At 35.5% G+C, this 17,851-nt stretch overlaps 1 protein-coding gene across 2 annotated transcripts in view; it reads left to right on the plus strand.

Moving 5' to 3' along the window:
• LOC106876333 (bridge-like lipid transfer protein family member 3A) overlaps positions 1 to 17,851 on the plus strand; it is an 81,022-nt gene that overhangs the window by 24,858 nt on the left and 38,313 nt on the right. For both annotated transcript variants that reach the window (XM_014924832.2, XM_014924833.2), the window contains exon 2: positions 15,510 to 15,672. In XM_014924832.2, coding sequence (XP_014780318.1) covers positions 15,510 to 15,672 — 163 coding nt within the window. The remainder of the gene's footprint in view (positions 1 to 15,509; positions 15,673 to 17,851) is intronic.

Consider the following 17,851-nt stretch of genomic DNA (forward strand, 5'->3'; position numbering starts at 1 on the left):
CCACCACCTAAGGTAGTCTGAAGTACACTTTCTGAAAAAAGAAAAATATATAAGCAATGTTAAATCTCTGAACGAGGTATTAACAGTAACTGACCCTGGGCTAAACACCAGCAAAAACAAACCAAGGAGCTTCTGTGCAGTGGTGCAACTTCCTAGAAATGGCAGTAAAATCTACCTCAAATCACAGTCTACTATTTTCAAAAGGAAAACGCTAAAGGAAAACATTATAATTGAAAAAAAGTAAAAAAAAAAAAAAGGTCTTGGCTTGAATGACTCTATTCATAGTTTGTTGAGAACAGAACTGGGGCTAAATAATATTTATTAAAAGGTTAAATCCTAAAATAGTATTTTTTTTAGCTATTTCATGCCTACTTTATGAATAGGGTTGAGATCATCATCATCATCATCGTTTAATGTCTGCTTTCCATGCTGGCATAGGTTGAACGGTTTGACTGAGGACTGGTGAGCCAGAATGCTGCACCAGGCTCCAATCTGATCTGGTAAAATTTCTACAGCTGGATGCCCTTCCTAATGCCAACCACTCCGAAAGTGTAGTGGGTGCTTTTACGTGCCACCGGCACAAGGACCAGTCAGGTGGTTCTGGCAACGACTACACTCAAAAGGTGTATTTTACCTGCTATCTGCACGGGAGCCAGTCTGGCGGCACTAGCAACGACCATGCTCGAATGTTGCTTTTCACGTGCCACCGGCACATGTGCCAGTAAGGCGATGCTGGCAACGATCACTCTTGAATGGTGCTTTTTACGTGCCACTGGCATGGGAGCCAATCAGCAGCCCTGGCAACGATCATGCTCGGATGGTGCTTTTAACGTTCCTCTGGCATGAGTGCCAATCAGGTGGTACTGTCATCGGCCATGTCAGCAATTTTGATTTTGATTTCACTTGCCTCAACAGATCTTCGCAAGCAAAGTTTATTGTCCAATGAATGAGGGGTACTCATAAGTGGGCTGGTTACACCCACTAGCATAGGCCATGGGTTATGGTCTCATTTGGCTTGTCTGGTCTTAAGCATATTATATCTCCAAAGGTATCGGTCACTAATCATTGCCTTGGTAAGGCCAAATGTTCGACGGTTGTGCTTCACCACCTCATCCCAGATCTTCCTGGGTTCCCTCAACTTCTAGGGTGTGACACTTCACACAGCTGTCCTCATTCATTTGCAACACATGACCATACTAGCGCAGTTGTCTCTCTTGCACACCATATCTGATGCTTCTTAAATCCAACTTTTCTCTCAGGACGCTTACACTCTGTTGTGTATGCACACTGACATTACACATCCAGTGGAGCATACTGACTTCATTCCTTGCAAGCTTACGCATGTCCTCAGCAGTCACAGCCCATGTTTCACTACCATGGCTGTTCGTACACATGCGTCATACAGTCTACCTTTTACTCTGAGCAAGAAGCCCTTTGTCACCAACAGAGGTAGGAGCTCTCTGAACTTTGCCTGGGCTATTCTTATTCTAGCAGCTACACTTTCAGAGCATCCACCCCCACTACTGACTTGGTCCCATAGGTAACAGAAGCTATCAACTACTTGTAGTTTTTCTCCCTGGAATGTGATAGAGGCTGTTCTCTGCATATTTTCAGTGTATACAGCACCTGAGCATTTGCCACATACAAAAACTATCTTCCCAGTTAACCTTCCTTTGATATTGCTGCACCTCTTATGTGTTCATAACTTACACTGGGTACATCTTATGGAGTTTCTACCTACGCTTTTTCTACAGATCGAGCAGGTCCATCTACCTGAAGGGATTTGTGGTTTGTCTGCCTTCCTACTTATTAAGACTTTGGTTTTAGCTAGGTTGACTCTAAGGCCATTCGATTCTAATCCTTGCTTCTTCATCTGCAACTTTTCCTCTAGTTCTGATTGTGACTCAGCACTTAGAGCAAGGTCATCAGTATATAGGAGCTCCCAGGGGCATCCTGTCTTGAATTCCTCTGTTATTGCCTGGAGGACTATGATGAATAAGAGGGGGCTGAGGACTGATCCTTGGTGGACTCCTATCCCTACCTGGAATTCTTCCCTGTACTCATTGCCAACCTTCACCTTACAGACAGCATCCTTATACATGGCTTGCACAGCTCTCGCTAACCATTCATCTATCCTTAGTTTCCTCATTGACCACCAGATAAGGGATCGGGGAACCCTATCAAAGGCTTTCTCTATGTCAACGAAAGCCAGGTACAGAGGTTTATCTTTGGTTGTTATTTATAAATTTGGGTGTTTTGGGAGAAAGTATTTTTGTAGCTGAATGTGTTCTGCTGCAAAAATCTTAACCCAGTAACTCATTAACCTCGCCACATCCAATGGTAAAGTACAAAACATTTGTTTGAACAATATTCAAATTACCAAAATTGTAATAAAGCCTTTGTTAGAATCAGGGGATGAATTTTGTTAAAAAAAATGAAGAGAAAATATAAGATAGTAAAAAAGAAAAGAAGCTGGGAAGGGAAAACAAATATGCTAATTAAAATTTTGTTGTGCAAATATTTGATAATTTTCATAAATTGTTATTATTGAATAATAATATTGAATATTGGCTGAAATTTGGCAAAAGAGGTGATGGTAGCTAAAAATATAAGTAAATTATATGAACAAAATAATAACTGAATAATATAAATTTTTGTGATAAAAAGGGAAATTTATCAAATATAGTATAACAATAATAGTTTCCAATATATATAGTGATAAGATATCTTGATTATTTGTTAAATATAAATCAGAAGGCTTTCAATAAATTTATAAATTCTACTGATCCAAAACACATTCTATTATTGCAAACAATGTCAATAAAAGTCATTGTTGAAATATAATTGATGTTTAAGAATGAGACTTGATAATTGGTTATTTGTATTTTATTATGAATGAATGTTGTTAATAAGGTAGTTTTTTTGTGTTGATCAACTCAAGTTTCTGTGACAAGAACAGAAATTGTTTTGATGGTCTAGACCTGTAGTGAAGATTGTTGACAGGTGTTGGGTAAAATCTCTTGTGGTGGTTGTTAGTAAGTTATATTGAAGTAGGTGACTTAATGTTAAGTAGTTGGACAAAGTCTGTGACATGACTAAAATTGACAGCTGTTATATAAGTATTCACTATACTCAATAATACCACAATGTGCTCTAATGGTGACACATGTTTATTACTGAAAATTTTAAAACTACAATCAAGGAAGTACATTATGCTGTGAAGTTAGGTTTTGGACTTACAGTTATTGTAAGTCAACTAGATTTGCTTGTTCCAGTTTTCTTGACTCAACAAAGGACAACTTTCATATTAGAGTTGAGAAATTAGCAATAAATTCAGCTGTTTTTGTGTTTTTATGTGTTGTGTTTATCTGAGCTGAGTGGAAGTGTTTTTTGTAGATAATGTTTTATTTGTTAATGTTTAGCCCAGCCACCCATCGTTTCTGATTGAGCAGACCTATGATCAAAAGCATTCCAACTGTGACTATCCTACCTTGATTTAGATACAGTCTGAGATCACATTGTCCAGTCTGTTCTTCTCTTTTTCCAGATAGTAGGGTGTAAGTTAGGGTGAAGTTCACTGTTTCTGGCAGGTCAAATGGCTACATAAGGACTCTTTTGTTGATTAAGGGTGTTGTAGGTGTGTCTGTCTGTTTTGGGGGTAGAGATTAGGAGGGTTAGACAGTGTTCCTTATAATTTTGCTGTGTTATGCAGGTTGTTTGCAGATGTGTTCTGTGTATAATCTGTAATGATGCAGACTGCATTGGTTTGTGTACTTTGTAGTTTGATGTGGAGAGATTGGTTGCCCAAGTAAGACTGGCATTATCCTTGATGCATTGAATGTATTGTTAGCTTGCTACTGTTCTGATGTCTTTATGTTAGCCACAAAGTATCTTTGTGCAATTTCCATATTATATGTACTGTGTACAATTGCCAGTGCCGCTGGACTGGCTCTTGTGTGGGTGGCATGTAAAATACACTATTTTGAGCGTAGCCATTGCCAGTTACCGCCTGACTGGCCTTCGTGCCAGTGGCACGTAAAAGCACCCACTACACTCTCGGAGTGGTTGGCGTTAGGAAGGGCATCCAGCTGTAGAAACTCTGCCAAATCAGATTGGAGCCTGGTGTAGCCATCTGGTTCACCAGTCCTCAGTCAAATCGTCCAACCCATGCTAGCATGGAAAGCGGACGTTAAACGACGATGATGTATGGCACGCAATGCAAAGTATTTTCTTCTTTTTTTATGTATATATTAATGTCAATGGGATTGATATTTGGATTGTATTTGATGTTTTTTTAGTTTTTTTTATGAGAGGAGAGATTTGGTAAGTGCTTTGGATCCAAGTTTCTAGGTGATTGATGTATGGTTTATGTTTTATGATGTGACTAGTGTAAGAATATGACTGGTATCATTTGGGTATGATTTGTAGGTGTGCAAGCAAGTCGTTCACATAGAAGTTAAAAAGTAGATGAGAAGACAGATCCTGGTAGTTGTTAATGTATATCTTTATATCACCTCCATGCTACTGTATATCTACTCTAGACCTACTGTGTACGTAGTGTATATCTACTATCCATCTGCTGTAAACATGTACATCTACTGCACAACTTTTGTATACCAAGTGTACATACTGTATATTTAGAGTATATTTACTTTATGTCTAACACACACACACACACACACACACACACACACACACACACACACACATATATATATTGTATATCTACATAGTCTTGTGTTTTATATAAAAAATATGTCTATTTGCAAATTCTTTGCAGCTATTCTGTTTTATTGTAATAAGGATTAGTGACACACTTATATATTTATATATTTAAGATAACAAGCATACATTTAACTAAGTGTCTTATAAACTATGTCACTGATCTGTTCATAGTCATTCTACTTCACTTATGTTACCAATGTTTCAGATAAAGGTTTGCAGACATTACTTTGTCTTACTTCATTTTTACTTTTTGAAAAAAGCATGAATACCACAGTTTCTCATTTCTCTTTCTCTGAAATATAGTCAACATGTTTTTATGCCTCTGTCAAAGATGTATATTGCTGTTTTTAATTTTGATACTGCTACTGCTGCTGCTTTAATGATTCAAAGTTCAGTTTTATCATAGAGAGGACAGGATTGCTTGAAAAGCCCCTAGTATATTGCAGGTACAAATTTTATTGAGCCTCATTTTCTCTCTAAAGGGGGATGAAGATCAATGAAAATGATTCATTCTATTAATCAAAAAGTAAATAATGTCTCATTCATCATCATGATCATCATCATTGTTTAACATCCACTTACCATGCTGGCATGGGTTGGATGGTTTGACATGGAGCCGGCTGGCAGGGAGCTCTCCAAACTCAAGCTGTCTGTTGAGGCATAGTTTCTATGGCTGGATGCTCCTCCTAATACTAACCGCTTAAAGTGTGCTGGGTGCTTTTTATGTGCCACTGGCATGGGTGTTTTTATGCAGCACTGACACGGTTGCGTTAACGTTTGTGGCAAGCTTTCTTCAATAAGCACAAGTTGCAGTATTTATACTTTTCCAAACATAATGTCAACCGTTTGATTTGACTACAGATAAGTTACCCAAAGTTACAGCTCAATTAATTTTCATTCAGCTCCTCATTACATTAACTAACCTTTTACTTAGATACTCCACACTTTGGATCATATGTTTGTTCTACTACTTATATTGTCACGCCCCTTGGTAGAGATGTTTAGATTTACTGGTTCTGTCTGTAAGTGCAATCCCTAATATGTGATAATGGAACTGTTGCTTTTCATCTTCTTTTCTGTGTTATTTTTACTTAAAGTTTTTCAGTTTTGATTCTTGACTTTCTTGCTGACCTACAAACATTTTTAGGTCAATGTTAAAAAAATTGAATATTTAACTATTTCTGAAATGGCAAATTATTCAGTCTGCAGGGAACATGAATTTCAATTTAGTTTTACTGAATTCTACAAAATATACATACATATATGTGACAGAACTTGTTAGCTTTGGTAGCAGTCTGTCTAGGAGAAGGAACACTCTGATTTAAAAATTAGGGTAGATAGGACTCCTTAGTCACCTTGGTCACAACCTGTCACTGACAGGTTGTCACCAAGCTTCTTCCTTGAGATGAAGATGAAAGAACTACAAACTAGGAGCTAGCTTCTGAGTAGTGGTCAGATGAGGATACAGGCCCAACTGATGTCATCTGTTTTCCAGTGAGAATCATGAACATCATATGAATAGTAATGACAATATATATTTATTGTTGTTGTTGTTTATTAGGTGTTATTGAAGCCTGAGCAATTTTCATCTTGAGTGCTCCTGAGCCACTAGCCCTGCATCCAGACAGCCTTTTCCATACGTGGCATTAATATGCACTGGAGTCTTGGCTATTTGAACGAGAGAGTGTGTAAGGTGACACAAGCCCATACCACTTAAAACAAATTCATTGTGAAGGTAGTTTGAAGGCAAGTTGAAAGTCCTATGGTGATGGAATATAGCAATGAGAACAAGAAAAGGGTGTTACTGGAAGTTCCTAGCCAGAATCTCACACATAGGCAGTACAGAGGCTGATGACTGACTCATTGTAAAATTCAAAGCACTTGTATCCTCCTTTGTGTGTCAAGCAGTCCTATCGACGTGTAGCACTGATTCCCTGATATGGGAGGCGGAGTGAGAAAAGGAACACTAAAAAAACAAAGCGTTGTCATTAATAAGTTTGGAAGTTGAAAGCAGCTATACATATTTTTGGAATGGAAAGCTGGCAGATGAGCTAATAATTCATGTTGTTGGTTTTTCCATTAAATCGACTTTATTTTACAAGTTGCCATCTATCCCTCAAACTGTGGATGATTGTCTCATGACATTTTGTATACCCATAGGTAATTCCTCATTTATGCACATTCTCAGAGCATATGCACCTTCTTTATCAGCAACCAAACAAGAACATAACTCTCAAGTTGCTGAGAGTTGTCAGTAAAATTCCAGATCATGACAATGTCATATTGATAGACAAATTTAATGCCAGAATAGATAAAAAACACACGGTGTAATCAAAAGTAATAGGGAAATATCGAACAGGAAAGATGAATGTAAGAAGTTTATGACTGTTGTTTTTTTGTTGAAAATTTGGTTTAACACTTACAAACACAATGTTTCAGCAGGTATCAGGTCATTCCATAAGTTCTGTCCGAATTTTGAATAAAGAAAACAAGTGATCAAATGTTATATTTGATTAAAATTTAACCATCACTGTACCTTCCCTGATTATCTATGACTTCCTTCCATCTATTTACAACCGTTTTAGTCCCATCAATGTAAAACTCTTTTGGTTTCAGAGCGAAGAACTCTGAAATGTCACTTTCGACCTCCTCCTGGCTTGCGAAAGTTATGTCCCCCAAATGATTCTGTAAACTACGAAACAAATGGTAGTCTGAAGGAGCAAGTTCAGGAGAATAAGGTGGATGAAGAATTTTTTCCCGACCAAGCTCTTCGATCTTCTGTGATGTTGTCTTTGCAGTGTGGGGTTGCACATTGCCTACATTGATCTGCATGGCATAGAATGTGTTGTGAAGCATCAAAACAATTTGAATTGAAGAAACAGAACAATAACAGAAATTATATACTGCAATCAACAGACACAATCAGAATCATCAGTGTCCCCATTGTGACTTCATAGCAAAATCTAATCCTGGACTCAAATTACATTCATGCATCTATCACAAATAGATGCAGCTTCTTTTGTTCTTTTATCTTTAAAAGTAGTTGTCTCTTTTACTCACTTTTTTTTTCTTTAAATCCTCTCCTTGAAATACTCATACGTTGAAATCAATGGGAGTGACCATCATCATCATTATACCATTTTCATTGTGTCATTTGTTATTCCATGCTGATCTGTGTCTTGGTCCTTATTGCTGCATCCTTTTTCTATTATTTCCCCACTCATTTGTTCTCTTCAACCAGTAATCTGCAACTGTTGAATCAGTAGCCATATTACAATCATACTCTCAGACTATCTAAAAAATATCTTCTTATGCTATTATCTAATGGTATTTAATCCTTTATCATTTCAACTGGCCATATCCAGCCCAAATATTCTGTTTTAAGTTCAAACTGACCAGATCTGGCCTCTCACCTATCCTACAATGTCATTCTGAAAATCAAAAAGTACAGCATCAAAATCTTGAAGCTATGAGATAATGCATGATTAATTCAAAACTATGTGAATAAATAAGCCTCAGATTTGACAGTAATCTGAAAGCTAATAGCTAATGTTAGTTTGAGGTGTCAACTGAGCTAATGAAATACTTCTGTGATCATTTAGTGTCCTCCTTGTAAGATTGCATAATAGCAATCAATATTTAGCTGATATTGTCCACTTTTTAACCGAATTATATTTTCTCCTGATATCTCAGAAATATACCAGGGAAAGAATGTTGGCAAATGGACAAAATGATATCTTGTCTAGGACAATTTGTTTGGACACAAAGCTGAAAGAATACCAGTAGACATTTGATATTGGCATTTGATATCCAGCTAGTTATCTTGTTACATGTTATATTGGTTAAATATATTACATGCTTATATATATATATATATAACAAATTAAAAGGGTGGCTTATTAGCAGTTAGAACTTACCCTTTGTCAGTCATTAAGTATTGTGCTTTAGTGGCTTTGGAGTTAATTTAACTCTTATTTTAGCATAAGCAGTGCTAGTCACCAACTTCTACACCCTTTATGCTTCCACCAATGGGTTCCCACAATGACAAAGACACATAAGTATGGCAAGACCAAAGTTCTGCTTCCTAGATACCTGTGGCACTTCAACAGAAGATGCAGATGTACAGGTGACTGGAAAATTGAAGCTGGTCACCTGTATTACGTCCTCCCTTGTCACAGTATTTCATTGTTGCAGAGTTGTTTTATACTCTGACTGTTGCAACAAAAGGTCCACCATCTGTTTGTAATTTGAAAAAGTGTGAGTTATGACTTGCCTTCTGTCACAAGAGAGGGAGGAAGAAAAAGAGAGAGAGAGTGAATAAGTGAAAAGAGAGAGAGAGAGAGAGAGATAGAGTGTGTGTGTGTGTGTGTGTGTGTGTGTGTGTGTGTGTGTGTGTCTTTGTGCAAAATATACCAATACATCAAATTTTTATAGTGACAGATGATTGTGTAAAACAAGTTGACTTTCCTGAGGTCAGATGTTCTTTTTATCTTGCATGCTGGCCACAATGATTCTAATTTCAAGTGATTTCTTGTGACTGATGAACCTCAATGTACACCATCATACTCTTATCATAAATCTTCTTGGTGCAATAATTAAGTCTCCTTTGCATAAAATATCATCTTCAGCTAACTTATTTTTCAATGACTTAAATGACCATTCAACAACAAAGCAACTACTCTAATTATTAAAGGTAATTTTAATATACCAGATAAAATATTTTAATCAAACAAGTTTTGCTTGATTAAAATAATCCAGATAATAAATGACTGTAAATTTTTGAAGTTATTTATTATTATTCATGTTCTTATGCTTTCTTATCCAGCATTCATTGCTTTTGGGATATTTGTGTGAATTAGTGAAATTTTAATTTGAAATTCTATGAGATTACAAAAGAATGCAATGACTTACTTAATGAAGTCATATTTGACCTTGACATATCATCTGTCATGTTTCTGCTTAAAGATAACACAATGCTCCATTCATATTCAAACTGCAATGATTTTTTTGTGAAAATGTGTTTAAAATTTAAGCAGTGTTTCTGGTATAGATATATTATTTCTAAGAAAAATCACCTAGTACCTCACCTTTAACAATTCCTTGTGAGCTCACAAAGACTGTACCACAACCACCACCGTTACCACTAAGGGGTCACTATCACACAGGTTAAGAGTCACTGTGACAAAGCATCAGACATGTGATGTTTTAAATCTTTTTACATAAGATAGTCATAATCAAATAGTCATTAGTGAAGCCCTTCTTAAAAAGAACAAAACAGATAGATGTTAATTTCAGTAAACCACAAGTGTTTGCTAAAATTCAAATCTTGTGTCTTGTAATCTGAGACCAATTTTAATTATCAACCTAACATAAGTTATTATCATGAAATTCACTGGTTTTGTCAGATGCTAATGTTTTCTGAGCATCATTTAAAAAAAAAACTCAGTTCTTAATATTTGCCTAACTGTATCTGCTTCTTTATTCATGATTCTCATTACTTCTGGCTACCCAGAATATATATCAGTAACCAAGTTGTTGATACAAGTATTATGCACATGCACACATATCCATGCAGTCACCAAGGCTTTCCTCTCAATATTTGAATATTTTGTTTCACTTGTGGCTTATGCTCTTGACAAATATTCAGAGTGACTGTGTTGTGAAATCATTTTTAATGTAACCTTTGCACTGGCACCAGTTGTCACGGTAACCCTTTTTTACAACATTGTAAATCAGGATCACTGGCTGTGATATTAACATCAGTTCCATGCCATCAAATGACTTTTTTTTTCATGGTATTTGGGCTCTCCATGATAACATTTAAGAAGTGATGCAAGGGGTAATATGCAGTCTGAATAATGACCAATATATCTCCAACAGAAATTGACAAGTCCAAGAAAAGATTCTAATTGCTTCTTATCCTTCAGTGGTTTTATACCCATAATTCTCACTATTAAGCAGTGGTCTGGTGATAAACACTCTGTTCTCAGCCATCTATATCTTCCAAAATTATTATTCATCAGTCTGTTATGCAGACTTAGTTCCATTGATCACCAAACCTGACGATTCCAACCATTTTATGGTATTTTTTATCTACCTTAACATATAGATTTTCTACATATTTTGCACCAATATATATACATCAGCTTCATAAATAAAACATTAGTAATGTTATTTCCAGCATGTTTAACTGCTCTTTGAAACCTGGTGCTAGCTGTTTTAGTTCCTTATGGAGTACACACCCATCTTAATAGACCCATTGCAGCATATGTTTCTACACTCCTCTTGGGTATGAACTTATGTCTTTGTTCATAAGTTTCTTTTAAATCCCATTTGATAAAATAATTTATTCCAGAGAGAGAGAGAGGGGGGGATAGAGAGAGAGAGGGAGAGGAGGGAAAGGGATAGAGAGAGAGGGAGAGAGAGAGAGAGGTGGGAGAGAGAATGAGATATCAATTCCCTATTTGGATTTGGGAATTATTATTAGTCTCCACATATTCCGAGATCTCCATCTAGCTTTCATACAACCACTAAAAGAGAGATTCATTTATAGCTTCCCAGTGGAACTATTTTTTTAAAGGTCCTGCATTAATTAGTTTTCTCTGTCTTGTTATGACTAATGGTTTAATGTGTATTGGTAATGCCCTTGCCTCAAAATAATATTGTAATATATCTTTTGAGAACAGTGTTAATGTTAATCCTAAACAACCTCTTGTCCTGTACTTTTAGCGCATGACTTAATATTGAACTATCAACATTTTTTCACATTCATTCCATAAACCATTATTTTTTTATACATTCAGTAACATTCCTAATATCTGTTCTATTTCCGGTTTTCATTACTACATCAAATTTTCCAAAACTTTTTGTACGATGCATCAAGTTATTTTACTTTAGTTTAAGGTCATCATTTTTAAACTTTGGTTTATTTAAATACTGAGTTGAGGAAAAAGTTTGTGTGCTTTGTTAAAATAATGATTTTTTTAATGCAATAATTTGTTCAAAAACAACAACTATTCTTCAAAATAAAGACCATCATTTTCTACGACCTTCTGCCAATGATCTGCAAGCTTTCAGATTTGGTCAAAGTACCAATCCTTTGACTTTTAATAAAAAAAAAACCTCATTTGCTTATTGACAATAGTGTCCAAAAGTTTTTTCTTTTCATTCTTGCTGTAGTAGCAAAGTATCACAGCCAAGTGTCTCTCATATCTGAGTCACACAATGGAAGTCTGTTGCTTCACTGGTGAACTATTGCTGTGTCAAACAGACTCAGTTTATCCAGTTAAAGCTGTAGTCACATGTGATCCCTTACATTCAGAAGTTTTACTCAGTTGAATAGCCAAACTCTCTGACACTGAGTTGTTAGCCACTTTAAAAAAAGTCTATATCACATGTAAGCAAATAGTTGAACTTTACAATAGTATTAGCAAAATAATCATATTGTATCTCCTAGAAGTGAATTGGTTTATTTTAAAGAATTGTTTATAATATTATTTATAATGTTTGCTCCTGTATCAGTTTTGAAATCACAATAAGTGACAAGTCACTCTCTGAATTGAATGCAATAAGTTAATAATATATAACATTTCCTAACAGAAGGTGGACTAAGGCATCATAGAATAAAGTGTTTTGGACAGAAACACACTAAAATATCTGCAATGGATCCAATTTCACAGCTTATGAACAAGCAGATTGATATCTTATTTACCCAGCCTATGAACACATACTGCTATTACTTTATCTACTTAAATTATGAGCATGTTGGCTAATAGCTTATCAATCTGTTAAATAAGATATGTACTCAAATCTCAGTTAGCCAAACATCAGTTATTTGAATGTCAGATTATCCAAACAAAATTTCAAAATCCTGTGATTACTTAATTAACCAAACTGTATATAAACCAAACTTGAGAAAACACTGGTACTACAACTTCAGCTTTTATTTACAAATTGTTAAATGTGAATTCCAAGAACATGTAAAAATGTTATACCAAAAAGTGTTACCTATACTGATGTCATAATTGCATCTTTTGTTTATAGTCACCAAAAGTACCATGTGTCTAAAACTGTCCACTAGTTGGGTCTCAGTATGTTAATTTAACACTTTAGCATTTAAATTGGTCTTATCTGCCAAAATATCCTACTTGTTTTATGTCCAAATCAGCAAGATCTAGCCTCTTATACCTATTCTATATCATCCTTCAAATAAACAATCACATCATTGAAATCCCATAGCTGTGAGATAACACATGATTAACTGAAAACAATGCCAGTAGACAAGCATTACATTTGACACAGCTAAAGGGTTAAACAATGTTGAAATGTATTACAAGTATTTGTGTTTGTTGGTGATACCATACCTGTGAAGAGAAAGTGAACATTATTGACAACTGAAAACAGAAAAGTGAAATTTTATGAGGGTTTTTTATTGTGGTGAAAAAACATCAAAGGTTTCATGATGGTACAATATTTTATTGATTATTGATTGAATGACATAAAAACTCTGTAAAAGCTCTACTAATCTTACAAACAAATAGTCCAGTACCTTCTTTAAAAAGGCTTTGAGTAATTAATTATTTTCAGTATGGCTTCTTTTGTTTATGATGAGATCAGTTAACCAGACATCATCATTATCATTATCAATATCAGCATCATTGTTTTTATGTCCACTTTTCCATGCTTGCATGGGTCAGAGAGTATTTGTTGAGGTGGATTTTCTATAGCTGGATGCCCTTCCTGTCGCCGACCCTCACCTGTTTCCAAGTAAGGTAATATTCCCTGTGGCCAGACATTGTTTTTGTAGGAGATTGGAATTGAAGGACACTGCTTGCATGACAGCATTGTTCATGACATCAAATCAAAAACACACACACACACACACACACACACACACACACACACGTACATATACATGATGGGATTCTTTCAGCTTCTGCCTTCCAAAATCTGCTCACAAGGTTTTGGTTGGCCCAGGGCTATAGTAGAAGACACTTGCCCAAAGTGCTATGCAATGAGACTGAACTTGAATCTATGTGGTTGGAAAGCGAACTTCTTACCACACTGTCATGCTTGTGTCTATATCCCTAAATAATTTGAACGAAAATATTTGCTCTTTGCTTTGCTCAGAAAATTGAAGTCTAACTGTAAGTAGATTTAGAGATTTGTTATAGACATAGCAGGCTTTTTAATGTTTGGTAACCCAGTGACCATGTTAAGACATTTTCATATAATTTAAAGAAAAGGTATGCTGAGGTTTTTTTTTTTGGCCTTTACTATATCCATAAATGATAAAAGTTCCGAATCTTAAGTTAACACTTGTTAGTTATTCATTGACAATAGTATCTGCTGTCATGGGTTGTATAGCCCCCTAGTATCATCAATTCGCAGCTGTGAACTATTCTATTCTGGATAAATTGCCATTGGTAGCAGAGCAGCTTAATTTCTGGTTGGTAACAGACAATAGCACTATATTGACATTTATCATAATATTTGAAATATATATATATTTATAAAAGAGAATGTAATTGCTATAATAGCTGTTATTGCTTTTATTTTGTTGCTGATACCAAAGCATTGCTAGCTTCCTTAAACTGTGTTATTTTTTCCCCCACTACGTAATTGTGTTTGGCTAATTAAAGAAGAACTTACTACTATAATGAGGAACATCAGATTATAAAATTAATACTTATTACTATTAATGTTGCTACACATGATTGTGTGACAAGTTTGTTAGAACAACACTTGTGAAAATTTGGGTTTCACAGAAGACAAAAGAGAATAATCTGGTGCACATACACTTATTTGCTCTTTCAGCAGAACCCCCTTAAAACAGAAAATTTCAGCAATCAGTTCTAATTGTTCTCCTAAGCCTCACCATTCAGTGAGCAACATTGAACAAACAAATATAAGTATTGAACTGTTGTGTAACCACAAGTCAGTCTTGATCAACCACATCTATAACATGTAGCTGTCAGTCAAATGATCAAGGAATGATCCATATATCTATAACTCCAGATATAACATACCTCTGGCTGGTTGAGAACCACGCTACAGATTCAATCATACTATTACAACTGTAGATAATGCCAGTTTGTCAGTTATACATGCCAATGAGGGAGACTATATAGTTGCTTGTCTTGCTAGAAATGACAACCAAATTTTCCTCAAAGCACATTACCTTTTTGAAAAGGAAAATCTCATCAATGTAGTCTTTGATATACAATGTCTGAAAAAGATCAAAACATAAGGATGGTCATGATTGGAATGTCTTTGATTATAAGTTTATCTTCTATAACAAGACTGCTTTGGGGCTAAGCTACAAATGCATGTACCTTGTTTATTTCAAGATTGAGGGCCTAGCAGTAGGAAGGATATTCATATATAAAAACAATTGCACTTATAGACAAAATATTGATTCCAAATTTTGGCACAAGCCCAGCAATTTCAGGGATGAGGGCAGGTCAATTATATTGACCCCAGTGTTCAAGTGGTACTTATTTTAACGACCTTCCCACCAAAAGGATGAAAGACAAAATAAACCTTGAGGGAATTTGAACAAAAATGGACAAAATGTTGCTAAGCATTTTGCCTGGCATGCTACTGATTCTGCCATCTCACTTCTTTTCACTTAAAATATAAAAATAATAATCCAGCTATGCTAGTATAAGAATATGTGACATAAGAAAATTAAACAAATATTTCTCTCCTTAATTGTTGTTGTGTGAACCTTTGTGGAAGATGTTTTTTAATCAAAATATTGTTTATCTTATTTTTCATACCAGGTTCACCAAGAATCTATCACCTGACAAAATCAGTTTGAGTGCTCTTCGAGGTGAAGGAGAACTTGCTAATCTAGAGCTAGATGAGACTGTGTTGATGGATATCCTTGAACTTCCTACCTGGCTCAAATTGTCCAAAGCTATTTGTAACAGGGTGGCCATAAAGGTGAGTCATTTTCATAGATTTTTAAAAAATATTTTACCTGATTCAGTCATTAGACTACAGCTTTATTGGGACACTGCTCTGGAAAGTTTCATTGGTCAAATGGACTCCTGTACTTATTTTATTGGTCACTTTTTGCAAAACTACTAAGTTATGGGAGACATAAGCTAACCAATGCAGGTTGTCAAGGGGTTAGTGATAAACACAAAGATGCATATATGTATAATGAAGTGTATAAACAGCTCCTTCAACTTGGTCTGAATCTGCCCAAGTTGAAGCTCCTTCAACTTGGTCTGAATCTGCCCTACCAAACCCTTCCTCACTCCTGCCATGTTTTTTCCTCCATCGACTGTAACACACCGAAGCTGATTCCACTGAAGGTTATAGTTTTGCAAAGTTTTCTGCACCTCTATGAAAATATCTTCTCCAGTTGTTGTTCCATGTATATTGCAAATGATGCCATTTCTTCTATAACCTCAAAGTTGCAATTAACACCACAAAGAAGTTGTGACGTACTAGAGAGATCACTAGACTCATTTGCAAGAGAATACCACAAAAATTTCTTAGCTTTCTCATGTATCTGTAACTGTATATTCTCTCCAAGTTCTATTCTCTGCACAAATGAACTTGCTGAAAGACTGATATAGCCAAACATGTTAGCTTTTTTAGGACACAAGTCATTTGCTGCTTCCATCATGCACTCATTTAAATGGTTTTCCTCGCTCTGCCAACTTATTCACTATTTTGATTCCAACTATATTGGACCATCTGAAACAAATCAGCAAGGTAAAGAAGCTGGACAAGTGGGTACCACACGAATTGAACGAGTATCAAATGACACATCATCTTGAAATTGGTCCTTTGCTGTCACAGTGTAAAAGTGAACCATTTTTGCATTGTATTGTTATGTGTAAGGAAAAATAGATTCTTTTCAACAATAGCAAGTGTTCTGCACAGTCATTGGATAGAGACGAAGTGCCAAAACACAATCCAAAAAAGAATATTCACCAAAAAAAGCTAATGGTGTCTGTTTGGTGGTCCAGTGCTGGTGTCATCCACTACAGCTTCATGATACCTGGTAAGTCAATTACAGTGGATGTATACATCAACCAATTGGATGCAATGGTGAGTGAACTTACAATTAAACAACTGAGATTGGTCAACAGAGACAGGTCAATCACATGTTGCACAAAGAACGCTACTCAAGTTACAGGAACTGAACTTGGAAGTACACTGTTATCTACCATATTCACCAGACTTTGCACCAACTGACTAGCACGTTTTCCAGGCATTAGACAACATTTTGCAAGGAAAAAACTTCAGATCTGAAGAAGATGCAAAAACAACCTTTTGTGATTTCATTACCTTGCTCTCCAGAATTCTTCGTTGCCGGCATAAATAAGCTACCGATGAAATGGCAAAATCATGTTAATAATTTAGGTGCATACTTTGATTAACTGCATTGTTTTTTGTTGAGATAAAGTAAAATAAACTTTCAGTTTAAAATCGGACATTTCATTCTTAATGACTTGATATGTAGAAGCTCCCTGCTGGTTTGTTGAGAGTTAAATGTGTACTGTCATCTTAATGGCTCTGCAAATCAGATGTATTATTTAAACTGTCAAAACTGCCATATTTACTGTTTAAGCCGTCAATATGATCAGATGTACTCTTTGAAAACTACTCTGTGTGTGATTTAAATTACCAGCTGGGTCTGAAATTGAAAGGAATTTGGTTCACTATAATTTGGTGTGTTTCTTTTTAATTTGTAATTTACTCAGTCATTTTTTTCTATACTTACTGACATATTTATATATACACAGATCCTATCCACATACACTTCACATAACCACACAACTCATAACTGTAAATGTGCATAAAACATGTCAATATGTATATGATATTAATTGACCTATATTTATATATATATAAATAAGATAGTGGTACAACAATGCATCAATATTTACTTGAAATAACAGTCGATAATATACGACGCCATTGTAAAGCTTCACTGTATATATATACTGGCAAACTTGTTAGTGAGTGGTGAACATAAAAAATTTCATCTTACCTGTAGGAAGAACATTAAATAAATGTACAACCCATCATCATCATCATCATCATCATCGTTTAACGTCCGCTTTCCATGCTAGCATGGGTTGGATGATTTGACTGAGGACTG

Source organism: Octopus bimaculoides, chromosome 3 (genome assembly GCF_001194135.2).
Source record: "Octopus bimaculoides isolate UCB-OBI-ISO-001 chromosome 3, ASM119413v2, whole genome shotgun sequence".
Taxonomy (NCBI): domain Eukaryota; kingdom Metazoa; phylum Mollusca; class Cephalopoda; order Octopoda; family Octopodidae; genus Octopus; species Octopus bimaculoides.